Source organism: Podarcis melisellensis (genome assembly GCF_964234715.1).
Source record: "Podarcis melisellensis genome assembly, chromosome: 3".
NCBI lineage: Eukaryota > Metazoa > Chordata > Lepidosauria > Squamata > Lacertidae > Podarcis > Podarcis melisellensis.
Genome location: NC_138530.1, coordinates 84,224,074 through 84,251,159, shown reverse-complemented (window position 1 = coordinate 84,251,159; position 27,086 = coordinate 84,224,074). Strand labels below are relative to the sequence as shown.

At 39.9% G+C, this 27,086-nt stretch overlaps 1 protein-coding gene across 50 annotated transcripts in view; it reads left to right on the top strand.

Annotated features, from left to right (window-relative positions):
• The window catches only part of RIMS1 (regulating synaptic membrane exocytosis 1), a 240,428-nt gene that overhangs the window by 161,314 nt on the left and 52,028 nt on the right, over positions 1-27,086 (top strand). For 9 of the 50 annotated variants that reach the window (XM_081904806.1, XM_081904842.1, XM_081904828.1 and 6 more), the window contains 5 exons: positions 2,999-3,082; positions 10,409-10,480; positions 17,653-17,835; positions 19,404-19,516; positions 24,247-24,276. In XM_081904806.1, coding sequence (XP_081760932.1) covers positions 2,999-3,082; positions 10,409-10,480; positions 17,653-17,835; positions 19,404-19,516; positions 24,247-24,276 — 482 coding nt within the window. Of the gene's footprint in view, positions 1-2,998; positions 3,083-5,129; positions 5,208-7,539; positions 7,618-10,408; positions 10,481-17,652; positions 17,836-19,403; positions 19,517-24,246; positions 24,277-27,086 lie in introns of all 50 variants that reach the window. The other 41 variants (XM_081904834.1, XM_081904831.1, XM_081904827.1 and 38 more) reach the window with 13 other exon arrangements.

Below are 27,086 nucleotides of genomic sequence, written 5' to 3'. Positions count from 1 at the left end.
ATAAATAATATTAATGGGAGTTACTGGAAGTTGCTTCCTGCTCAAACTTTTTAGAGCTCTTCAACATAACCAGAACTTAGTTTCCAATTCTGTCAATACTGCATGGTATGTTGGATATTCTGTGAATGTGTTGGATGCAGTTTCCTTAGAGTATAGCAGGTGCATCTACTAGTTGCACACTCTGCTATGATTTCTTATGTTTTGACCATTCTTTTCAACTCTCAAAAACTATTGCTGCATGCTATTCCACATTAGTCTGTACAGTACGTTTCACATCATTAAAACATATTGTGTGAATTTTCCCCCCAAATTTCGTAATGCATGTTTGCAGTTGATTACATTTCTATTTCTATTATTTTAAATGTTTCTATAGAATATCAGCATATTAAGGGCTTTGAGTGCACTGGTGCCTTTATATTTTTTCCTTTAGCACTTGGCATAGAGGGGGGGAAAGCTGCTGCGTACTAACAGCCTTCTAAACATCTAAATACCTAAAAGACTGTACTAATCTGCAATGCTAAACCCCCCTGAAGTCCTTGTACTTTGCTTGCTCCCAATGTTTAATGAACAGAAAAGTACCTCAAAAAGTACAACTGAAACTGGTGCTTTAAATGTTACACTGCTAACAGAACATGCATTTTGCCTTTTTAATAATGATTCTAGATCTCGTTGAAAATCAGGATCGCTAGCGTCTCTCCACGCATCCTCTTCTAATTGGAAAATTAGCTTTCATGAAATTTCTAATACACTTCAATACGTCTATATGAAGAAATATAATAGTAATAACAAATATAAATAAATAAATAAATAAGCAGGAATAATGAGGTAGGGAGCAGAGCATTGGGCTTGAATGAAGGACGTGCACAGTGCTATTATGAGCATGTTTACTTAGAAGCAAATCCCACAGTGGGGCTTGCTCCCTAGTAAATGTGTTTTGGATTGGAGTCCCTAAATATGTCCTTGCTGAGAGGCCTTGGAACAAGCTGCTGTCTCAGCCAAGCCCGCAGCACAGAGTTGTTGAAAGAGTACATGGCATTCGTTCACGAACATTTCACTGAATTGCATACAATGAAAAAAACTGAATGATTAAGTGAAAGCTATTGTCCTGGGAGAAAGATTAAGTCATAGCTGGGGACCAATATGGAAGTTTGCAATATTTGCCAGGAATCTGTTGAAAATGCTGCATGCTTTGAGAAATGATTCAGGGTCCAGTCCACCCAGACTGCTGGTTGCTTTGCATGACACTGACTGGCAATATGTGCAAAATGAAGTACTGGATTGGGATAGATGGGTGACTCACACAACCACCAAGTTCCTGACATTTGGGCTTTGTTGTTATCCCCAACCCATGGCAGCTTCTTACGTATGGTGCACGGGTGATGTGATTCATTCTGCATGAACGTAAGCTGGCCATTGGAGCACCACTACCAACCCACAAATGCTGGCCCACATAGGTTGCCTGGAGAAAGCATGGTGTCGGGTGCAGAAACTGAATTCTTGCCACTGTGGAGATGGCTGATCTCCACAGTGGCAAGAATTCAGTTTCTGCACCCGACACCATGCTTTCTCCAGGCAACCTATGTGTGTGGAGGATGCACTCAGTACATTGCTCTATCAGTTTGTGCAGTTGCTACATCAGCCTTTTTAATTCTTAGAACAACTGTACTTATCGATAAGGTGGAGAGAGTTCCCAGTTCCCTATTGCCAGTTCCAGAGACACTCTGATTAATGTAATTTATGTATATCAGCTTCTTTTAAAAGGCAATCCTATGCATGCCTACAAACAAACAAAAAAATTAAGTGGGACTTACCGTATTTTTTGCTCTATAAGACGCACCAGACCACAAGACGCACCTAGTTTTTGGAGGAGGAAAACAAGGAAAAAAATTCTGAATCTCAGAAGCCAGAACAGCAAGAGGAATTGCTGCGCAGTGAAAGCAGCAATCCCTCTTGCTGTTCTGGCTTCTGTGAAAGCTGCACAGCCTGCATTCGCTCCATAAGACGCACACACATTTCCCCTTACTTCTTAGGAGGGAAAAAGTGAGTCTTATAGAGCAAAAAATACGGTACTCCCTGGTAAGTGTGTATAGGATTGAAGCCTAGATCCCTTGTTTTCTTTTTTGTGAAAAGTAATAAACTAAGAAAAATAAACCTGTAATTATAGATGCCAGAAATAGGAAAGCAGGTTCTGTGGCTAAAACAACACAAGGATTACAGAGCATGGTAGTATAGATATATCTATGAAGGGGGGAAAGGGGGTGTTGTGCTAGGACTGACTCTGCTGCCAGTCACAGTAGATGAGACTTTCTAGATCATGGATACCCAATGTGGTGCCTTTTAGGTGTTGGACTACAACTCCCATCAACCCCAGCCAGCATGGCCAGTGCTCAGGGATGATGGGAGTTGGAGTCTAACAGCAACTGGAGTGCACCACAGAGGTTCCCCTGGTCTAGAGGAACACATATCTTTGTACACCATGGGCTGTGGTGGAAATAGACAATTTCAAAGACATATTTTGTATCTAGCAGTGTAACATGGTGCTTAAATTCCATCCATGCTCAGAGGTCATTCAATATTTTTCATTTGATTGAATAATAAAAAAACCCTTATTTCGCATTTAATCTGGTACCAGTTAAAACTTCATTAAGAATGCATACTGGGTCTTAAAAGGCACTGATATATGAAATACATAAGATACAATTCCTGCCATCAGTTACCTCTATGATATCATTATTTTACTGATTATTATTTTTTAAAAAGTCATAGTACTGCAGTACTGTGTAAAGCACAACAGTACAGCTATGCAAATGTGTCTGAAATGGGGCTCTAAATTCAAGCTAAATAACGATGGCGCTTTTTCTTACTCGAAATAAATAAAAAGTAAACGCTGACTTTTTGGGGTACTTTTCAGTTTCCTTGCCACAAAAAAGCTTTTTTTTAAAAAAAATTATACACTAAATGTTCTGTTTTCTCCCTATTTTGTTGGATGAACAAACAGAGGTAGATGGTCCCCCTCACTAGATAGGAGCCGACCCACTAGTCCCCGGATTCAAATCCAACATGCATCTCCGGAGGATGACAGGTACTAGCCAGCCCCTCCTAAGTGAAAAGTGACTTGATGAATCTTGCCAAGAAGTTTCTAAAGGCATGTATTTTTTTTTAAAAAAATTACATTTTCAGGAATCTAGGATAGGACACTAGAAAGCATTTCAAACCTGAATTCTACTCACGTTATTACAAAGCACCTCTGATGTCCTTGCAGTCAAATGCTGAAAAATGTGCTGCCTAGTTGACAAATTAGCCTTGCCCAGTGTGGTGGGCTGCCTATGGAGTCGGGGATTGGAAGAGGATATCCATGATTCATACAGGTGCCCCTCCTCTGTGTCATCAGGACACAGAGATCCAAAACCATGAAGCCTTCTGTTTCGAGCCAGCCTATTTTGGAATCCCAGATACAGGGTTTCCAGCAAGAAGGTGAAGTACATATATGAGGGAAGGAACCAGAATTGTTCTGGTGATAATAAGCAGCAATAAATCTTACAGTACCCCAGTAGATACTGGAGTTGAGATGAGTTGTTTGGGTTTTCATGCTGTGTAACAAATCACAAACTTCTTTCGCTTTAGCCCCTGGTAGTCTCAATAGCAGAGAACCTTCCGTCTCTCATCTCTCAACCGCAAGTGGGCAGCCATATTTTGAATTTTAAATTGGTGCTTTATAATCCTCTTGAGCCGCAGTCCTTAACACAGCTTACTAGGGAGTAAGCCCCACTGAACAACAATGGGACTTGCCAACTGAGCAAACTTCCACAGGATTGCACTGCCATGTATTGAATTCAGCAGGCAGTGAGAGGGGTTCAGAGTGCCTTAAGGCCACAATCCAATACGGTTAGGCAACCTTCGGCTCATTTAAATCTTGTCTGCTTAACAGCCTGTTAAACTGTGGCCTATGGGCAGCTTTTGAAAAGGCACAGGCGGTTCAGTTCACGACAGTATAACTTACTTTGTGCAATTGGTGTATTTAATCATCTTGTAACTAAAAATCCCAAGGGCAGGCTTTCTCTACAAGATAGCAATCATCAAACAATTTCAGTGCTTGTGGATTTCTCTTTATATGCTGATTGGCCAAATGTGATATATATTTGGTGGTGGTGGTTGTTTTTGTTATGGTTTTCTTATTTGAATGTTAGTGTCATGTTCTTCTTAGATTATAAGCATTTTCTCTTTCATTGCTTGTAACAGGTCCTCTGTATATGTGCATGTATTAAGTTACTGAACCATAATTTAAAATAGCTAGGTTTTCTACACACTCCTCCTCCATGCTGTGTGCCATATCTTGACAGCATTCCCATTCATTTTAATCCAAAAATTATTAGTATTGGTAACTGCACATGAAATAATTTTATCAAAGAAATGATAAATATGTATGTGGAGGCAAAATGGAGGCAAAAGCTAGAGATTCACGTTTTTAAAATTGTCATCCACTGATTTACAGTTGCCTAAGGCTGTTTTCTTTAACAAAGACAGGGAAATAGTTAATAAAGCTGGCATCAGAATAATTTTGCTATATACCCAGTATATACCCAGCATTGGTTCTTAAGCTAAAAGCACAGGATCTGCAGTAGATAACTGGAATTCTTTCTCTCTCGAAGTACTGCAGTTACTGAAAACAATAATCAATAATATCTATATATGGCATTCTTAGGTAATTTTGACCAATATTTATTTCTACAAATCCAAACACTAACCTTGCAAACATTCACCTCAAGGGGACAAATTTGGTTGTGTTATCAGCAGGAGTAATGAAAATAGTAAAGCCAAACTTTAGTTTATTCACTGCAGATGAACTATTGTTTGTTATTTCTGTCTTTATCCTTTATTAATGTTTTATGTTACAATTGTTGCAATGTCACATTTTTTAAAAAAAACAACAGCAACACTCCTATTTCTGAAACACCGAAAAGGAGAGATCAGAAATGTTGCTTGGATGTACTACAACAGGAATGTTCTTGGTTCATAGAAATATCTTGATGCATGTCTCCATCTTCACTGCATGTGACCATCTCTCTGTTTCTATCTGTTTCTGTCCATTCTGTTCAACTTTCACTTCCATGTTTCCAAATCTTGTGAAGAACAACAGCGCTGGAGTCTTGCATTCCAAAACAAGACAGCTTAAACCTCCTAAGTGCTAATCCGGAAGAAACACAGAGGTATCTTGCTAAGTTGTCTTGAAACTCGCTGTGCATAAAATACCAAGTAGTGTTTGATAAGCCGTACCTTCGTAGCTCTGTGTCACGCCAGTCTTATTTGGCATTATTTCTCATTCCCTTGAATAATATTAAATTGTGGGGGGTGGGGGTTAGTGTATAATAATAGATTTAGTTCAAGGAAGCAGGAATATATATATATATATATATATTTGCTTTCGTAGATTTTCACGGGTACAGGAATGCAGGTTTTGGTGTCCTCGGGTGTCTTCCCGTGTAAAAGTTGGGGTGTCTAGGCGACGTTTCGACGAGGTCTCACTCGTCATCTTCAGGCTGGTGCTTTCGGCTTCTTGTTACTGGAACAGAGCAGGATCTCAGTGTTTGAGTTCCTATAAATACTGTTGAGGGGGTGTGGTGTATAGCCTCCAATGTTCTGGGCAGAGAGGAAGTTCCCAGGCTAGTGTGCCTTTTCTTCTTTTGTTCCTTAATTACTTGAGGGATATCTTGAGTGATTTCTTGAGTGATATCCTGAGTACCACTTAGGTGGGTCATTAGGTGTGGATTAGTTGCTAAAGTCTTTGTGTCTTGACCTCTTGATCTTTGTGAAGAGTTTTTCTGAGAAGATGGCTGTACTGCACTTAGTTGTGCTCTGGCTTGGCTTCGTGTATAGGGGCGAGCTGTGGTTTTGTGGCCTGTGTCAGCCAGATCTGTGTAGGGATTGCAGGGGGGTGCAGCATCCGGAGGTGCCACCATGGTTTGGCTACTGGATGGTGTCTGTAATTTATCTGTGGAGAGGGTCTGGGTTTGGGTCTGGTGTGGTTGATTGGTGATGGCGATGAATCTCTCAAATAGAGAACCTTCCGTCTCTCATCTCTCAACCGCAAGTGGGCAGCCATATTTTGAATTTTAAATTGGTGCTTTATAATCCTCTTGAGCCGCAGTCCTTAACACAGCTTACTAGGGAGTAAGCCCCACTGAACAACAATGGGACTTGCCAACTGAGCAAACTTCCACAGGATTGCACTGCCATGTATTGAATTCAGCAGGCAGTGAGAGGGGTTCAGAGTGCCTTAAGGCCACAATCCAATACGGTTAGGCAACCTTCGGCTCATTTAAATCTTGTCTGCTTAACAGCCTGTTAAACTGTGGCCTATGGGCAGCTTTTGAAAAGGCACAGGCGGTTCAGTTCACGACAGTATAACTTACTTTGTGCAATTGGTGTATTTAATCATCTTGTAACTAAAAATCCCAAGGGCAGGCTTTCTCTACAAGATAGCAATCATCAAACAATTTCAGTGCTTGTGGATTTCTCTTTATATGCTGATTGGCCAAATGTGATATATATTTGGTGGTGGTGGTTGTTTTTGTTATGGTTTTCTTATTTGAATGTTAGTGTCATGTTCTTCTTAGATTATAAGCATTTTCTCTTTCATTGCTTGTAACAGGTCCTCTGTATATGTGCATGTATTAAGTTACTGAACCATAATTTAAAATAGCTAGGTTTTCTACACACTCCTCCTCCATGCTGTGTGCCATATCTTGACAGCATTCCCATTCATTTTAATCCAAAAATTATTAGTATTGGTAACTGCACATGAAATAATTTTATCAAAGAAATGATAAATATGTATGTGGAGGCAAAATGGAGGCAAAAGCTAGAGATTCACGTTTTTAAAATTGTCATCCACTGATTTACAGTTGCCTAAGGCTGTTTTCTTTAACAAAGACAGGGAAATAGTTAATAAAGCTGGCATCAGAATAATTTTGCTATATACCCAGTATATACCCAGCATTGGTTCTTAAGCTAAAAGCACAGGATCTGCAGTAGATAACTGGAATTCTTTCTCTCTCGAAGTACTGCAGTTACTGAAAACAATAATCAATAATATCTATATATGGCATTCTTAGGTAATTTTGACCAATATTTATTTCTACAAATCCAAACACTAACCTTGCAAACATTCACCTCAAGGGGACAAATTTGGTTGTGTTATCAGCAGGAGTAATGAAAATAGTAAAGCCAAACTTTAGTTTATTCACTGCAGATGAACTATTGTTTGTTATTTCTGTCTTTATCCTTTATTAATGTTTTATGTTACAATTGTTGCAATGTCACATTTTTTAAAAAAAACAACAGCAACACTCCTATTTCTGAAACACCGAAAAGGAGAGATCAGAAATGTTGCTTGGATGTACTACAACAGGAATGTTCTTGGTTCATAGAAATATCTTGATGCATGTCTCCATCTTCACTGCATGTGACCATCTCTCTGTTTCTATCTGTTTCTGTCCATTCTGTTCAACTTTCACTTCCATGTTTCCAAATCTTGTGAAGAACAACAGCGCTGGAGTCTTGCATTCCAAAACAAGACAGCTTAAACCTCCTAAGTGCTAATCCGGAAGAAACACAGAGGTATCTTGCTAAGTTGTCTTGAAACTCGCTGTGCATAAAATACCAAGTAGTGTTTGATAAGCCGTACCTTCGTAGCTCTGTGTCACGCCAGTCTTATTTGGCATTATTTCTCATTCCCTTGAATAATATTAAATTGTGGGGGGTGGGGGTTAGTGTATAATAATAGATTTAGTTCAAGGAAGCAGGAATATATATATATATATATATATTTGCTTTCGTAGATTTTCACGGGTACAGGACCCAAACCCAGACCCTCTCCACAGATAAATTACAGACACCATCCAGTAGCCAAACCATGGTGGCACCTCCGGATGCTGCACCCCCCTGCAATCCCTACACAGATCTGGCTGACACAGGCCACAAAACCACAGCTCGCCCCTATACACGAAGCCAAGCCAGAGCACAACTAAGTGCAGTACAGCCATCTTCTCAGAAAAACTCTTCACAAAGATCAAGAGGTCAAGACACAAAGACTTTAGCAACTAATCCACACCTAATGACCCACCTAAGTGGTACTCAGGATATCACTCAAGAAATCACTCAAGATATCCCTCAAGTAATTAAGGAACAAAAGAAGAAAAGGCACACTAGCCTGGGAACTTCCTCTCTGCCCAGAACATTGGAGGCTATACACCACACCCCCTCAACAGTATTTATAGGAACTCAAACACTGAGATCCTGCTCTGTTCCAGTAACAAGAAGCCGAAAGCACCAGCCTGAAGATGACGAGTGAGACCTCGTCGAAACGTCGCCTAGACACCCCAACTTTTACACGGGAAGACACCCGAGGACACCAAAACCTGCATTCCTGTACCCGTGAAAATCTACGAAAGCATATATATATATATATATATGATGTGAAAAGTCATTATATATGAACTGCAGTCTTAAAAACTGTATGTGGCACAAGAAGTCATGTAAACACTGCCAAAAGAACCTATTTCTGGGAGACAGGAAAATGTGTAGAGGGCAGTGTAAGTGACAGACATTATCACTTAATTGGGGTGTAGAACAAAGTTCAATAAACAAAAGGTTCCAGGAGTCATTTCAGACCCAATACGAGGGAACTAGGCTAGGACAATGTACAACAAAATGGACCTGAGATGGAGGACAAGGAACCATCACTAACTAGTCATGCACGTTATATGATGGGAAGCCGGCACATTATATGATGGATATCATCCTAAGGGATAAGGCAACCTAACAAGTGTGTAGCTACTCCAAAGCTGAACCCCAGGAAATGCAAGATCTTGGACTATAGCGAGTCTGAGGCACCAACCTAAGGCATGACAGGACTAGTTATAAAGAGTTTGGTCTTTTTAAGTCTCTTGAGGCACAATGGGTTAAAGTCAGTGTTTGCTCAGTAAAGATGTTACCATAGCTTAGGCCTCTATTTTGATTTTCAAAGTCAGCCTGAATTAGTTAGATGATCTGATGAACATAAAATAAGCAGGGCCTGTGTCTTTGCCCAAATCGTTGTTTAAAAGTGTTCCAAACTTCCAAACCCTGCATTTTTTCTTCTTTTCCATGCCATACTGATGGCAGACTTGATTGCTCTGGTTTGAGAATAAAGGAGACGGGAATGTTTTGCCAGTTGTCCCCTTGGCCTAAATCAGGCCTTGAATTCTACAAGCCAGAATTCATTCATGTCAATTTTTCAAAACTTTCACAGAGAGATTTACCGAGAGCTCTTCAATACCTCCTCTTTTCCTAAGCCATTAGGTGCTTTTAGAATTCATGACTTTGGGCTTGTCTTGATAATGCCCATGAAACTGAGACATTGTTTCTGATCCCATGCCTGGACAAGAATACCAAGAAGCCTTTTAAAATGCTGTGGTAAAAGATTATTGTATTGATTAATTTGTGGTCCTAAAACTTGGTACACTGAAAATAGCTTCTTGGTAGATGGTTGTGTGACTATGGAAACACAAAAGGTATCTCAAATGAGAAAAGCAACAGAGAACAATTGGTTTATACCGACATGGACTATTGGTCCATCTAGCTCTGCATTGTCAACACTGATTGGCAGAGGTGCTCCAGGATTTCAGTTAGGGGACTTTCCCAGTCCTACCTGAGGATGCTAGGTATTGAATCTGTGACCTTTTGCTTGCAAAGCATTGCACCATTGAGCTACAATCTGACAGCTAGTTAATTTGTATGTTGTGGTAAGAGTATTCTAGAACATATGAATCTAGAACATCATAATGTCCAACCTAGAGAAAAAACTAAAAAAAGCTTGATTCAAACACTCATTAATTTTATATTGGTTTAGCAATTGAAATATCAATGAATTTATAGTCTGATGCCTTTATCTTATCACGTTATTTAAAACGGGGAGATTTTTCACATTCTTAAGCTCAGATTAATTAAAATAGAGTTTTATTGTCATGGAGTATTTAATCGACTGCATTGTTTGCCATCTGTGTTACTTGAAAGTGTGATGCAAAAGCAGCCTGTCACATTTTAACCTAGAGGTAATGTCATTTCCTACAACATTTAACATTACTTTGGGGTGAATTCTAAAATTTCACAGCATTCAGGAGCAAGTGGGTGTGAAAGTGCTGCAAATAGTGATATCAAATAGGTTAAATCTTGTTGTTTCTGTCTTTGGTGAAGCCTTCATAGTCATACATTTGTTGAGTGTTGTTGCTGGCAGTTCTCTTATTCAAATTCCATATTTACTAGCCATTCATAAAACCTTCCATCTGCTTGAATTTCTGTGATATATTTCCTGGGTCACATGCTTTCCTTCCTTTTTTCATTATTATTTTTTTGACATCTCATTTCACAGGCATCCCAGAAAGGTGGAAAGATATAGCACCCAAAAACAGACTAGGAAAGGCTCTGCGTCTGAAACAGAAAGGTAGGACTGATGGGCTACTGGAATTGTTCACATGCCGTGACTTTGTATGCTGAGAATCTGACAAAAAACCACAAGTAAATATTCTGCTACAGATAAGTTGAAAAGCCTATTGGGTTGTTTCCAGTATTTGTACTAGAGGGCTAGATCCTGAAGGACAACTGGCAAAGGACATCTCTATGGCAGCAGGTAGCTCAGTTTGCTAGAGCATGATGCTGAGAATGCCAGGGTTGCAGGTTCAATACCCATAAGGGACAGCTGGATATTCCTGCATTGCAGGGGATTGGACTAAATTGATCCTCCAGGGACCTTTCAAGCTGTGATTCTACACTGTGATTCTATACTATCATTGTATGGCCAGCAAATGAGGCTCTGAGCTTCTGAGCCTTAGCCCCTGGAGAACCTTCACTCTTGATGCAGAGGGTGAGAAGTCAAAATAAAAACCCTCCCCATCACCCAGATATTTTGCACCTATAACATTTTACATACTACTTTCAGAAAGTAGCAATAAATAGATGAGAAAAAATGGGTGAAGGAGACAGTAGGAAGCTTAACAAGGAGCATCAAATTATAATAGTGTGTTGCATCCAATGTGTTGTTTTATGCGAGTGTACAACACTTTTCTTAGATCCCTTGTGTGTCTTAGTGACTATCGCACCCCTACCCCAACCACCCAAAGCGTCTCCCTATGGTTGGAGAACCCTCCATAACAGCTTAGCATATGGTGAGGGCAAACAGCAAAAATTGGATATTCCTTGACATGTGGACACATGTGCTTTCTGCTGCTGCAAAGTAGCCACAATGCAATATAATGTGCAAAATAATTTTTGCAACAGGGTTTGTATATGCTCCTTTCATACCCTGTGTGCTTAGCAGGCCAGTAAATATATGAGCTATTGACATAACATGAAGTACAAATGTTAATAAATGTTCCTTTAAAAAAAATTTAAATTTCTGTTTCATTGTCCACTAACTGTACTGCTGCATGGCTTCTGTTTCTTCCTTACCCTTTGTTTAAAAGAACATATAAAAACTCTTCTATATATATATGGATCCATGCTCAATTCAGTTGAAGGTGCCAGCCAATTTTTTAAAAGCAATTTTTTAAAAGCAATGCATTGCAGTTACAATGCATGGGGAAGGCATTCTGACTCCATACACATGTCAGAGTTCTTGCATCACAGGCCAGAGCTTTACTTTCTGAAGTGTGAAGTTCATTCAAATAGGAATTAATTGAGAGTATATCATTCGGGGTATGGATTTGTTCAAAGACTTGATTGACTAGTACATTAAGAGGAGATCTACTGTAGTTGTTTCTGTTGTTACTCTTTTTAAAAGCTAAACATTACTGTCAATGCCTCTGAAGTCCAGCTATAATTCAAGTGGCCGAGCACACACAACAGGGCCAGAAAGGGCTTTGTGGGAAGGGAGGGAAGCTCAGGAAGATGTGTGTGTAAGAGAGGAAAGCCATAAGAAACCGGGGCTGAGTGGCTTCACTTATCTTCACAACGAACTAAGTTTCTGTCTCCTCCCTCCCCAAAGGGATCATTTCTACTCTCCTCGTCTGATCTGAGATGCTGGGGCTTGGCTTGCTATCACCGAGACATGCTGCTAACTGAGGCATCTTCTGGTGCCTACTTTTTGCAGAGACATTGGTGAGAGGTGGAGCACTGGAGGGGGGAGGGGCTATTAGGTAGGTTGGAGAAGGAGGAAGAGGACTTGGTGGCATGGGAAAAGTCAAGTTGGTGGCGTCTAGTGAACCACCCCTTCCTCCTGATTTTGGCACCAGTAAATTAGAGCAGTGCCAACAACTCCCCCTCCCTGGTGACCAGCTCACGAAGCGCCTGAGCAAGCAGCCCAAGTAGTGGCGGGGGATGCGGGGGGCTGTGCTGGGTGCCCGGCGTGCTCTGGCAGCTACACACCTTGCACATGGGGCTCAGTAATTATGATTATGAATAATGCATGGGGACAAGTGCGGATTGGTCCGGCTCCAGCAGACTCTGGCTGCATATGTAAATGAGGGAGGGCACTCAGCAATTAGCTGCTTCAGTCCCAAACCCGGACATTTTGCCAAATTTTAAAAATCCTCCCCGACAGAAATTTTAACCCTGAAAAAGAAGACATCTCCAGGAAAATCTGGACATATGGCAACCCTACCTTACTCCAGACACCCAGACACTCACTCTTGGAAGTACTTTTTCAGAATGAATGTTTTTAGCCCAGAGGCAGGGAACAGGTCCCAGCTGGCAAACGACATTTGTTGTTGTTGCTTGTGCAGGTGGAAATCAAACAGTGGAGGCAAAGGGGCAGGGCTTTTCTTGAACCAGCGATCATCCAGCACTCACAAAGTATTGCACCTTTCCCAAGCGGCCTTAGGGAGATTTGTGTTCTGCTCACTTGCTGTGTAAGGGAAGATGAAAGATGGCTGTCCTGTTAGACTCTTGCCTGTCAAGCTTATTCTCATATGCCCTTTTCTATCTCTTCCTCCTTTCCTTTCCCCTTTTGTTCTTGCCTCTTTCTCTCCTCATGTCAGCAATGAGTATAGCAGGCAGTATAACAGGCAGAAGATCTGAGTGAGGTCCATTTGCAGTAATAATTCAATTTAAATTGCTAGATTAAGGAGGTTTAAACATGTCAGGTTTAGTAAACTGCTTTGAGATTTTTCTTAAAAATACAAAGCGGTATGGTATGGTATAGTAAGTAAGTAAGTAAGTAAGTAAGTAAGTAAGTAAGTAAGTAAGTAAATAGGTTCCTGTATTATTTGCATTCATTGATGATGCCCTTCACAGTACAGTTTCTGACTACAGTGGTACCTCTGGTTACGAACTTAATTTGTTCCGGAGGTCTTTTCTTAACCCGAAACTGTTCTTAATCTGAGGTACCACTTTAGCTAATGGGGCCTCCTGCTGCCGCCATGCCGCCGGTGCACAGTTTCTGTTCTCATCCTGAGGTAAAGTTTTTAACCTGAGGTACTACTTCCGGGTTAGTGGAGTCTGTAACCCGAAGTGTTTGTAACCCGAGGTACCACTGTATAGGCTTGAGGCCAATTAAGCTGGGACTAACCTGAGCCAACTCAGGTTTGCCTGTGGAGGTTAAAGAGGGATTGTTTTGAAGCATTTATATGACCATATGTGATAAGGTTTGGTGGGAGGGGTTCCTCCACCCCACATGCATCAAAGTGCTCCAGTTACATCTGGTAGGGTCAGTAAGGTTGGCCACTGTGAGAACAGGATGCGGACCTTGATGGGCCATTGGCCTGACCCAGCAGGCTCTTTTTATATTCTAAGTATCAGCTTATCTTCCCACCTTGGACTCCTCCAAGTGACCTACCAGTTAGTCTTTTTTATTTATTTATATTCACATTCACGACACAATTTACGACAGGGAGTTATGCACAGAAAAGCCTATTGATTTCCAAGATTTCAGGGGCATTCAGCTCTTGTTTATTTTTAAAGTGTATTTGCAAGACGGTGCTATAAGAACACTTTGCTTGCTTGCTTGCTTATTTATTTATTTGCCTTATTAAAACCTTTTAAGATTTCCGGTAATAAAATCTGTAAATGGCAACAACAGGAGTGCCGTATCTTGTCAATATAAATACGTTGTTTCACTTCCTGTTACATAAATGCCAGTTCTAAAATTCCCAAACATTTAAGGCTTGAATCTAAAAAGTTCAGCAGGGTTGTCAACAAATGTCCTTTCTTCCCGCCCTGTCAGAGAGTGTTTGACACTTCAGGCTTTTCAAGTCACTGTAGGTCACGAGCCTTCATCTTGGATAAAGAATTGCAAGTTTTACAAATACCCACAGCATAAACTGGCCATATGGGGAGGGTTTTTTTATGAGAGCCATCTCTGTATGTGTGAATGTACTGTGCTTCATGAAAAGTGCTGTCAGGGCAGATATAAATACAACAAACTCTGACTCTTACCCTCATGAACAGCAATCATAGAACCCGCCCGCCCCCAATCAACCGATTGCCAAGCAATTGGCAATTTAGCCTAACCATCACTTAGCATTGGCTATAATTTTGCCTAGAATATATGAGCCACCTGCTGGAAGTAAAGCGTTAGTGCAGGGAACATAATGAAATCTATAACACTGGGCAACAATTTTTTACTTTTTGAATGTTGTCTAGACTTCTACAACTGATTTAGGGTATTTCTGCACTGCTGAATCAGGAACTGGCATCCGTTTCTCTCCATCAGGTCAGGTTTTTGTGCTATGTTGATTTGAAAAAAATCAGATCTTCTGACAAAATTGATTACATTTTTGTGGCATTATAAGCTGATTTTTGTCAACACATATCATCCTAAATATGTTTTCAAGAGAAAAAAAATGTTTTTCCAACAACATATATTGATTACCTGATAGAAACATTGATTACTGTAAACTGAATGGTGGGCATTGATAAAGGTAAGTACACGTAAATTGCATGTTGCTTCACCATTTTTCAAACTTCAGGGCTTGAAGTTCCGTTTCTTGGAACTCCAGGAATGCTCAGCGGCAGGGAGGTCTCTCTTCAGAGTCCAACAGTAGTCAGCCATCATGACTGCGTCCCAGCGACCCTGATACCTGGTCCCCATCTCTTTCATGTCCTGATGGAATCTCTCCCCCTGCTCGTCACTCATTGAACCCAGGTTCTCAGGAAACCGGTCCATATGTGAAAATAGGTAGTGCATCTTGACGCTCATGTTGCAGCCCAGGTTTCTGAAAGCAGTCAGCATGTTGTTGACAAGTTCTGTGTAGTTTCTGGCTACCAGAACCAAATGCCTTCCACACTTCCAGTTCCACTTCGTTCATTGAGTTTCCGAACTCTGGATCTCTGATGAGCTGACAGATCTGAGGACTGTCAAAGATGCCAGCTTTCAACTTCTCCATGGTCAGTCCTGGAAAAGCCTGGCACAAGTAAGTGAAGCAGTCACCATCCTTGTCCAGAGCCTTGGTGAACTGCTTGATTAAGCCGAGCTTGATGTGCAGCAGCGAGAAGAGTATTCTGTCTCTGCCCACCAGAGGGTCGTTGATGCCGTTCCTTTTTTTGCAAGGCACCAATTCCTCCCGCACAGGCCAGTCCTTCTTTGTGTAATGCTGAGCACGGCTGCCCCATTAACTTAGTTTTGATCCCCCAACTTTATGCTTTGCCGCACCAATATATGGAAGATTTTGAGGTTTTATGACTTCAAACTGATCCCTTTTTGACATAATCACCCAGAACTATTGGACCTGAATACTTCTTGTCATTAAAATAATCATTTCCAATCAAAACAATTATTTGACATGGCATTTTACCCCCACCAACTTCTTCTAAAATGCTCCACACAAGTGTACATGTGAACAAAAACATAAAAAAGACATGTGGCCATAGCTCAAAAACTTGACCTGATTGAGCAAAACCAATGTGATTTTTGGATTCAGCGCCTCAGATTCGTCCTAAATCAGCTGAAAAAACGCAGACAACAAATTTGTTGTTTGACCAGTGTAATGTTTGTTACTTGTATTATATATTTTACCGCTGGCCTTACAAAGCACCCCATTGGGTTTAGACAGCAGACTTGAACCTCCCCGCATAGGTCTCACTGCTTTCATGTACTCTTTTGTAGGCTTATTGCCACAATCATGCAACTGGGTGGCTTTGCTGTAATAAAGCTATCTCACAGAGCTGGCTAACAAGTAACCTAGTAAAATAATAAGGTATAGTGCTATACATTCCATTGGGAGAGTTTCTCCCATCACTGTTACGTTGTAATGGGGGGAAAGTCATCTCCCAAATGTTAGAATTCTTTGAGCATTGGATGCTTGGTCTCTCACACAATAAGGATATGGCTATGGGTGAAAATAGACAGCTACTTCCCACACAGTTGACACTTAATAACTATGCCACAGCTTACTTCTAATTACAGGAAGACTGAACATAATAAAGAAAGAAAACGGAGGGTGGGGGAGAGACCCAAACAGATTCACCTGTATGCTCTAACCATGCCATGAAATGTTACCATATGCTTTGCTTCTCCACGGTTGTAGAAGCATGGTAACTCTCTTGGTCCATGGTGTTGCTATCTCTGCAAATGAGTAAAAGCAGTGCTTTTTTTCAGGGGTTACTCAAGGGTATGCAGTAATGGCACCTCTTTTTTGTTGTTAAAAAGTGTGACACTTACTGTAACTACTTAATGGTGAATACTGGCACCTATTTTTCTAGGGAAAAAAGCACTAAGTGTAAATGCATGGGGAGCTTTTAAGTGGCAACCTCCTCCTCCTCCTCCTTCTTCTTCTTCTTCTTCTTCTTCTTCTTCTTCTTCTTCTTCTTCTTGTGATCACTCGTAGCCGAGTAAGATGGTCTTCTATAAATATGGTTTTAACAATGAGTGAGTCCGTAACTGACTGTGGAGGCCAATTCTGGAACCACACGTCCTTCCACAGTGGGGACATTGGTTTCCAGGCAGGAGTTAATTACAGTGTGGATTTCCCAAGCATGCACATTTCTCCTTCTTAGCACATTTCTCCCTTGCATCCTGAGTTTGGGTGTCTTCAAAGCCCATGACACCTTTGGTGAAGGCTGTTCTTCAGCATACAGCAAGTGGCTGCCTGTTTCCACTCTATATTTTGGCAGTAGATAGCCACATTCTGGATTGGGGTGTCAGGTGGAAAAGCATGGTGGCATTTTGCAGGAGCTCTTTCCTCATCACGGCACCAGTGTGGTGGGAAGAGCTGCAGTTCTGGAACTTCTGTATTTTTCAGAGATCCAAGCAACAGAAGACCTCATTCAGAGAACATAAGTCATGGCAACCCCCAATAGAGTCCAGTAGAGACCAGCATCCACTAGAGGCCAATATTGTAAAATGGATAGGTCTGTCAATATTTCAGATTATACACTTTTTGAGATGTGAAATAGATTTTTTTAAAAAACTGGGAAGAAGTTTGGCCTTAGAACTGCAAGTAACTATCTCATCATTTTTTCAGATTCGTAGCTCCAGACTGTGTATTACTGTGTAGTGAGGGATAAACTTGCTGTTTGATCATTTACTAACCAGATTTATGAAGATAACGAATAATGAATGTTACTGAAAATCATGGATTTGCAGCTACAGATACTGGTGGTGATTTGGTGTGTCTCTCTGTGTGTGTTAACCTTATATGCAGCTAATGACTGAATCCAATTTTTTTGGCCCTAATGTTTTAGGGTTCTACTGCCATGTTCTAGAAGGGGACTGCCACCCCCAAGAATCAGTGATCAGCCAGTCATTACTAGGGGAAAGCATCACACTCGCTCAAGGTCGAGTGAGCATTCTAGTATCAGACCCTTATGTTCTGTACATCACCTAGTTCCTGGAGGGTCTGCACCACCTTCTCCACTTCTGACAAGGTTGCTATTAAATGTACAGCACAGCATTTTGTTTCCTGCCTCCCAGATGTAAATGTGGTGGTGTACTTTCTGGAGTACATGCAGTGCATCCACTCATTCTGGCACTCCAGTGCAATCTGTTTCCCCCGCCATAATATCTACACTTTTCTCATATTCTCCGCTCAAGTCCTATCTCCCCTATCTGGATTGTTTACAGTCATACCAACAAGCTTTATCACAATGGTGAAAATCAGCCTCTGTTTTGTCTTCCCATTGTTTTGTTGTGTTATGCATTCATACGAAAGCTTTCAGAATATTTTTCATTTTTCAGAAATGTGCTACGTAATGCAAAAGCCATTCATATAACAAAGGGTGTGTTCTCACATCACACGTTTTCTTCATACTAGGTATGGAGAGGGAAATTGGGCTTTGTTATTATCATATGGGTATTGTGCACACTGTATATTGTATAGAGAGGCTAAATAGACAGGAAATAAGTCCCAGCAAACCCAGAGATGTGATTATGAACAGATTGGATCCTGAACTTAGAACTGGTATGATGAAAGTATTGTATAGAGAAAACAGTGAATGGAAAATTTCCCACCCCAAGCTTACGAGAAGCAAATAATAGTTATTGTTGACTTGTCCCAGCTTCAGTGATGCTTCATAAGTTTATCTTAAATCATTTCTCATCCAGTGATATAATCTGTTATCCTTCAAGCCCTTCATGGTATTTGTAAAGTTTCCTGGAAGTGCTGCACCAGGAAAAACAATACCAATTTGATCAGCTAGCCATGGTGTCAAATGAGGATACAGAGAAATGAGAGAGAAGATATATACAAAACAAAAAGAAAATCCTAAACTCATATTCATAGGGATTGCATAGCTGATGATGTGTGAACATACTCTGACTCTTGATTTGCAACTGTCCCCTTTCCTGTATAATAATCCTCTACTTCTGTGAAATTGCTTTAGTACGTAGCTTTATACTGGTAATGTATCTGGAAAAAGAATGCAGGCTGGATAGAAGATTAAATTCTTTTGGAAGTACTTTACGACATCTTTACTACCAGATGTACACTGTCAATTGTATTATTCAGTAGTTGTGCTTTAAAGAATGAAAACTATGGAAAGCCTGTAGATGTAATATATATATAGCTAACCTATTTGTGTGTGTGTGTGTGTGTGTGTGTGTGTGTACACTCATGGTTTTTTTCCTCAACCCTTGTTATCTATAGCTTTCCAAATGGAGTAGCCTACAGTATTTGAATCCAAATTCAAAATGGGGTTGGTGATTTCACCAGTTCCAGATTGGTGATTAATTGCCTCTGTAGCTAAGTAACTTTCTTCTAGTCTGCCACATCAAAGTGAGCTAATTGAAAAGGCCTTTTGAGTTTTACACACACTTAAGCAGGCTAAAAATGAATGTTTTCTGAATTGAACAGATACTAATAGCTTATGGCATCAATGCAAAGTAAGGTACTTCCTCTCCATCATTTTAACAAAAGTATTTAGCCTTGGTGCTTGTAATATCTCTTTGGTTCAGATGTTTGTTACACCATCCCATTTAATCTTAATTTTGCCTGCAGAATGCACCAACCAGGAAGTCCCATGCAGTCCTCTCCTGCAGACACACCCTTCAGCAGCCGTAGGGGGAGACAGCTTCCACAAGTTCCTATCAGAAGCGGCAGTATAGAGCAAGGTATCAAATAACAAGCTTACAGTTTAAAATCTTGGGTTTGTTTTCCTTCCTCTTCCTGTGCTGCAAAACCATCTTGCTTTTTCTTTTTGTAAATAGAGTCTTCAATGCTTTATTGCTTTCTAACAAGTACATTCTTCTAAAAGTGGATTGCAAACTAGGGGTGTGCAATTGATTATTGCATTGTTTCAAAAAGTCTGTTTCATGTTTTCTAGCGATGTATGTACTTTTAAAGCTGGGTTCTTGGCAAGGGGGCAGATTAAGGTGGCAGAGAATAACCCACTCTGTTTATTCATGTTTCATTAATTTTGGTGTCTTCCTAATGCTAATTGATTGCAATTTGCTGACAGAAATGTGAACAATGCAAACAATATCCCTTTCTGAGCATGTCAAAAGTTAAAAGCAAAAGTTGGGGGAAATTAATGTACCACTTAGGAAAACACAAATGAAGACATCAGCAACACATTTAGAGAAAATTTGAGACAGATGGCTGAGAGATATTGCAGCATCTGCTATCTAGCTTGTACTAATAGCTTTGTTTCTTCATCATATTTACAACAGTTTAATTACTGGATTACTGGGCTGTGGTGGGGATGGAATCACCTGCTTACATTTCTGAAATCACAGATATCTAGGTTTACATTAGAGATCATGTGAAACTTGTTTAGCATTTTCGTATTTTAATTACATAGTGCAGTTCAGAACTGAAAGGGCAAAACATTGAAGGTTTTCTTTCTCTATAGCAAATTGATGTCATGCATCCTTGTAGATATGAATGTGTATTGAGAATGAGATGGTTCAAATGTTCATTCTTTGCCAATACATGCATCATATAGATGTGTTTCCTAATGAATGACAGCCATCATTGAAGAGTAGAGAGTATGTCAAAGTGGTTTCCCATTCCATACATTCATTTTCACTTGGATATGTGCTCCTTTCTGCATGTGGTTTTGATGTGTAATGTATCTGCTGTTCTATATCATGTCACCATGAATTAAGGTCTCATTGGTTCAACAACTTGCTACAAAACTACATTGCAGTTCAACAGGTTGCATGATCTCAAACTGTCAATTATAGGACGGCTGTACAAAGAGGAGAGAGTTTTGTGGATATTTGCATATTATTTCTTTGTTGGCACGTAATAAGAAAACAGATGAGGTATAATGTTTGTGTGTTTTCCCCCTGAGTGTAAAGAATTTCTTATTACTGGAAAATGTACTATAGTATTTCAGTTCAAATGATGCTTATAGGATTTTGTAATCTGATCAACCGGTCTCCGTTTCAAACCACAAGAGTGGAAAACTAGAATGGCTGCAGCAATGTCGAAAACAAAACAAAAAGCAATGCCGTGGGCGTTTCCTTAAATAGGTGCTCTTACACTTGTACTTTATATCACTTCTTGTATATGCTTTATGTTGTTAAAAAAATTTACATGATGACTCTGGGTGAAGATTTTCTGGCTGGAACTTTTAATCTGTTGCTGTTAAAGGGACACACTTGTTTTGATAAAAGGTGCCATTCCTTTGGAAGTTCCTTCACAGCTAGCCATAACCAAGGGTGGGTCTGTGCATCTGTCTTGTGCATTTCCAATTTGCCCTCTTTGCCCACTAGGCATACAGGGTTTTGACTAGGAAAACACTGAGGGTTATTTCTGCAGGGATAGAATAAATTGTTAAAGTATGAAAGTCTTGCTATTTTCACTGTTACCTTGAACAGCCTTTTTTTTTTTAAGTGTTTCATATGTTCAGCCAAATCCTGTCATTTGTTGTTCTTTTCAATCTGTCATTAACTCAACTGGAAATGTAAAAACTGGCATAGGAGGAGTTTTGTCCAAACGTTAAATCCCTCTGCAGAGCAATTCTCTGACTTGGCAGCAGTGATGAGATCCCAAAGAAGAACTGATCTCAATGTAAAAATACAGGAAGTCCAGATTTTATTTCCTTTGGATAAAGGATAATATCTACACAATCACCTTAGTGGGAAATGGACATCAAACATCTGGCCAGCTTCTGATCTTATCTGTTAGAAATAAAGATACACATGCATAGTGGAAGTATAGATAAATGGGTGTCTCCAATTAAGTCACACTCAGAGCAGAGCCATTGAAATTAATGAAAAAGTGTCAGTTTAAGTAAAAAGATTTCAATGGGTTTACTCTCGATATGGCTTGTTGGATATAACCCATCGAGAAATATCGGAAATGACTCTAGGGGTTTCAGGAAAGCCTAAGGTGTATATTTAGCATTATGAGGGCTGATGTATGCTGAAGTCAAGGAGAAGTTTTAATTGAATTAATTAGGCCTTAACCCCATGGCAACTTCGTTTCCTAACCAAATTAGCCTAATATGCAAGGGCTCGTTGAGAAATATATATTTAGGTGATTACAGAATGATACATCTGTCTTACAGTATAATTGAAAATGAACAAACTCTGGTGAAATGCTTCTATTGCATAAAGTTTTCCATGTGCCTAAGATACAGGATAAAAAAGACAAGCAAAGACAAAATACTCAGCTAAAAACTGTAGCAAGTGTCAGTATTCTAGAATGGGCTCTCTTAATCGTTTTCATGGAAAAGGAATGCTGCCAGTGAAATGACGACTGTATTTTAATTTTATTTACCGGTAGTAAACAAAACAAAACAAAAGTATAATTGTTCCGTATAACATTTGTGCCTGCTTGCCAGTTTGTATCATATTACGGTATCTCTAACAGTCTTTTGAGAAATGAGTATATTAGTGCAAGCAAGTGGCCAAAAGAGAAGATGTGAAAGGACACGTCTGAAAGAGGGAGGTGGGGGAAAGATGGCAGATAAAGTGTGCTTTTAAATGTCAGAATACAGATAGAGTACAGAGTTCTAAAACAAAACACCAGATTGTGTGTGTGTGTGTGTGTGTGTGTGTGTGTCTACTTGGCCTGAGCCCACTGATACACTGGGACTAGATTACTACCATCTATAATACTAGGAGTGCCTTTAGCCCGGCAGTATTATTTTAAGGTTGAAAATCAAACAGGTGCATTACCACTGTCTTTCAAACACCCTACTATCCTCTACAACAATATTATGTGTATAAAAAATAAAGCTGTATCATGAAGGTCTTTACTTAGCTTGTTACAACAGTTTTTAACTAAAAAGTTATAAACCTCTTGAGTTTTCAGCACAGCCATGCCACCTTTACACCAACATCCTATAACGGTTTAAAAACAAAGTAAAAAATGGCTCCTTGTTCTTAGTATGAAGCTTTATATTCAATGCATATAGCTGTGTTTGTTGCAATACTACTACTACTACTAATAATAATAATAATGATGATGATGATGCGCAAGTGATACTTAGGGAAGAACATTTGCCAGCAATTGAGCTATGTTTGAACTAGCATTGCAGTTCACTGAGGACACTTGACCGCTTCCTGCTTATGAGAATATTTCAGTTTTCAGACTTTCCTTTGTTCTGCTCTTGTTTGATTCAACAAAGCATGCTATCCAGCAGACTTCAGATGAATGGAGATTTCTGGAAGAGATGCTTGATGGATTTGGTTTCACAAATACCAGTGGTTATAGATTGCTAGGTGAACGGAAAATGCTGCTCTGGTCATTTACACTTAAAAAAATATTTGAACCTGGTTCAGTGACAATAAATCACACAAATCACAACTCCACCTGGAAGTAAGGCGATGTTCAATTCTGCAATATTTTGCACTGTTTCGTGAGCCATTTGATCTGGGCATTCTGCAGTTTAGTTTCAGATAGTAAACCCCGTTTATTGAAAGGACTTCCTATTCATTTCTTTATTTCCTATTACATTTTTAAAAACACCTCTTGAATTTTTTTAAAGTTGCCAGTGCTTATTGTTGGATTACATGGGACATCCAGGAAAGAAGAGGGGAGGGGGGTACCCTACAGCCACTGCATTTTATAAAAGTGGGTATTTTCAAAGGAAAAGTAGGTGTTCAGTAATATTTAATAAAGCAAGCTACTTTTAATGGTCACCGTTGTGAAAATGATATGACAATTGCTCATTGAAAAGTCATGCAGTAGCTATTCATTCATTCAATCTTTTGTTAACATACTCCCATAGGTGCTTCACTCTTTGTGTGTGTGATCCTGCTCTTCCGTTGTTTGCAATTCAAGCTTTGCTTTAGTTGTTGTTGGACTGAACTGGAGAGTGCTTTCTGATACAATCGTGTATTTTTTAATACCGGTCAGATTAAGTGCAGTATGTAAGTACTCTAATCGGGAATGGATAAAAAGAAAATACTTGCTCGAATGTACGTTTTAGGCTCCACCCAGCACAATTTTTTTTTTTTAGTGTGAATCTTTTTAAATGAAAGATGTGAAAAAGTAACAGTTGAAGAGATGTCTCCTCACATGAGTAACCCTTTTCCTACTGCTTGTTTTCTTAAGTGCTCATTGTGTACAACAGAGATGTAGCTTTTTATTTTTTTAATATTAAAGTTTATCTTAAAAAAAGAACAGGCCACAACCCAACATGTTGTTAAGTGGGCTTAAGGCAATTTATTCCAATGGACTTGACCATACTTAGCTCTCTATTGGCCTCAGACTTTATAATTTGTCATGGTCTTGTCATCCAAGTTCCCCACATTAATTTTATGCATGCTGCAACAGAGCCTATAGTGTTTGTCATTCTCATGTATAACACCTTTTTTTGTCTAACTTTAAATTTGCTGATTTCTTTCTTTTGTTCCCATCATTCCGTGCATTTTATTCATTGAAGAACAAGAGAATTATAGCTCATCATCAAAAGGTAAATATTCATGTCAATTTTACTAACACTCGTCATGTTATTTTTACCTTTCTTCTGCACTAATTTCATGTCAATCCATTTTTTGTAGGTTACATTCAGTTAAGAATGTAAATCTGTGGAAAAGGTTACTTCTCAAGTATCTAAACATCACCCAGTCCATTAGAGTCGTAAAATAGTTTTACTAACCTCAAATCTATTTTAATGAAATATTATCTCAACCTCTGACCAGGTACAAACTTGGTTGTCATCGTCTGGGAATGTTTACTTCTATCTCACAGATAATGAGAATATGCCCAGTTCTGGACCCAGTATAAAGGACTGGAGAATTCACACACAAAAACCCTTACCTTTTGTAGCGCTTCTGAAAGCTCTGTTTGGGGGGATCAATATGGGCCACTTTAAAATGACACTTGAGCCTAGTTTTGACAATTGTTCCATGTTTCATATACCATGGCTTTGTAAGCTGGAAATGAACCCTGGATTTTAGCATTCCTTCCCTCATCTCTACTTCAGTGCGATCCTGACTTATTTTCCTAGTCTGAGTTCCCTGGTTTGGACATAATGGGGGGAAAATGAGGTGACAAAGCAGTAAGAAGTAAAGCCCAAAGGAGGTCTCTGGAAGGGAACATCACAGTAGCAGTCAGGGAGAACATAATCCATTAGCAAATACTCACCCATCACAAACAGGTAACTGCAAGAATCAGGAAGTGGAACATAAATCCAGCTGGAAGAAGACACTGGGGATATCTGCATCTGATCCTGGCCAAGCTGTTTATGAAGTCCAGCAGTGTGAAGAAGGGGGCAGTCTAGGTATCTGGACCTTTATAATGGGCAAAGCATTTCTGCCATTAGTTGATCAACCCACTACACTACTATCTCTTATGCTGACCTACCACTGGAGTGCTTCAGTGGAAGAGAACTGGAATGCATTCTGAGGAATGCTAGGAAGTGTCCTGGTGCAATGTTGGTCAACGGCTTTATGATACCAGGACTGTCCAAACGAATAATAATAATTTTTATTTTTATTATTTGTACCCCGCCCATCTGGCTGGGTTTCCCCAGCCACTCTGGGTGGCTTTCAACAAAGATTAAAAATACATTAAAATGTCACAAATAAAAAAATTCCCTAAAGAAGAGAAGCAGGAGCCAACAAGTTTAAAAGGGAATGGGTAGGGGAGGTTACTTGAGCAATAGAGGCACCTTATTTGAACCCTCTAGCAGTAGGCCACGTGGAGTACAGGCAGACAGCAAGTGACCTCAGCAGGACTGAATTGTTCTCTCTATCAGGAGCTGGGACCAAACACAATGAGTGCCTAAGTAAGCACTGCTGTGCCATTGGTTCCCATCAAGCTGCCTGGAAAATGTGCTTGGAACCTTTCAAAAGTGCTGGAAGTGCCTGCCTGTAAGTTTTCCCAAAGTTATAAATTGTAAGGCTGTCCTTTGTTCAGGCAGTCATGGTGGGGGGTTGGCCACTGAGATCTAAATGGGTAAAGATAAACAGACAGCAGCTGATCAGCACAACTTTACTTTTGTAAGCAGGGGGCCTGCTCAAGAATACTCTACACATTTTTTGTGGGTTTGATCTTAGTTTCTGCTAATGTATAACCAAAAGCCACTTCCATGCAATTGCCCTTGTTCTGTAATTGTCTGTGGCAATTAAGACATGTTGCGGTCAATCAACACAATTCTAATTACTGTAGAATTAGAATTACTGTAAAGGAACAGTAACTTGTTCCTTTAATATTTCCTTGTATACTTGATTCTAAATCTTTTCTCAACTCCACTGCTTTTTTTTTTTTAAAAAAAGGAAAAAATCTGTCATGATTATCAACATCTGCATCTCCATTTCAAATGCTTCATTGTGTTTTGTCACAATATGGCCTCACGGGCACCTCTGTGCACTAAAACACCAACAACCTGGCATATCTACCATTGAACTTACTTATTGTGTTGAGACAAATCTGTCACCCAGGAAGAATCTTGATGTGTGACCTTGATAAAGGCCATAAACCAACTGTTTTATCTTGTGTCATGACTCGTTTATGCAGCAAAAACTAAAAATCCCAAACTGAGTGCAAGTTTATGCTGCCGGTGACACATTAACTGCTTTTTTGAATACAGTGGTACCCCGGGTTAAGTACTTAATTCATTCCGGAGGTCCGTACTTAACCTGAAACTGTTCTTAACCTGAAGCACCACTTTAATTAATGGGGCCTCCTGCTGCTGCCATGCCGCCAGAGCACGATTTCTATTCTCATCCTGAAGCAAAGTTCTTAACCGGAAGCACTATTTCTGGGTTAGTGGAGTATGTAACCTGAAGCGTATGTAACCCGAAGCGTATGTAACCCAAGGTACCACTGTACTTCGCTTTTGTAGGGGGAGGGTGGCCACCACAGGAAATTAACATTCCAGAAAGAAGTAACGGGTAGAGCAACTTAAAGAAAAGTCTATGGCTGCTGTTCAGAACTTGCCTGGGAGTAATTCCCATTAAACTCAGTTTTCTGTGTGCAGAGAGCATGTACACACACAGAGAGCTGAAGCCTGAAATGGTACTACAACTACGAAAAGTTTTCCCATTTGCTTCAGCAGCCTTAGAAATCCTCAAAAAGAACTCTGAATTTTCCCTGTAAATATTTCCTTTTATTGTTTTTAATCACAAGCCCTTGTCATGTGTGCCCCATGTGTACAAGAATGCATGGGATGGGACCAGGCCCCACTGGGCCCCACCCTGACATTATCACTCCACCTCACCCTAATGTCCATGCACTGTGTTAGACATGTGAAAGGGAGTTGTAGAGACCTACAACTGT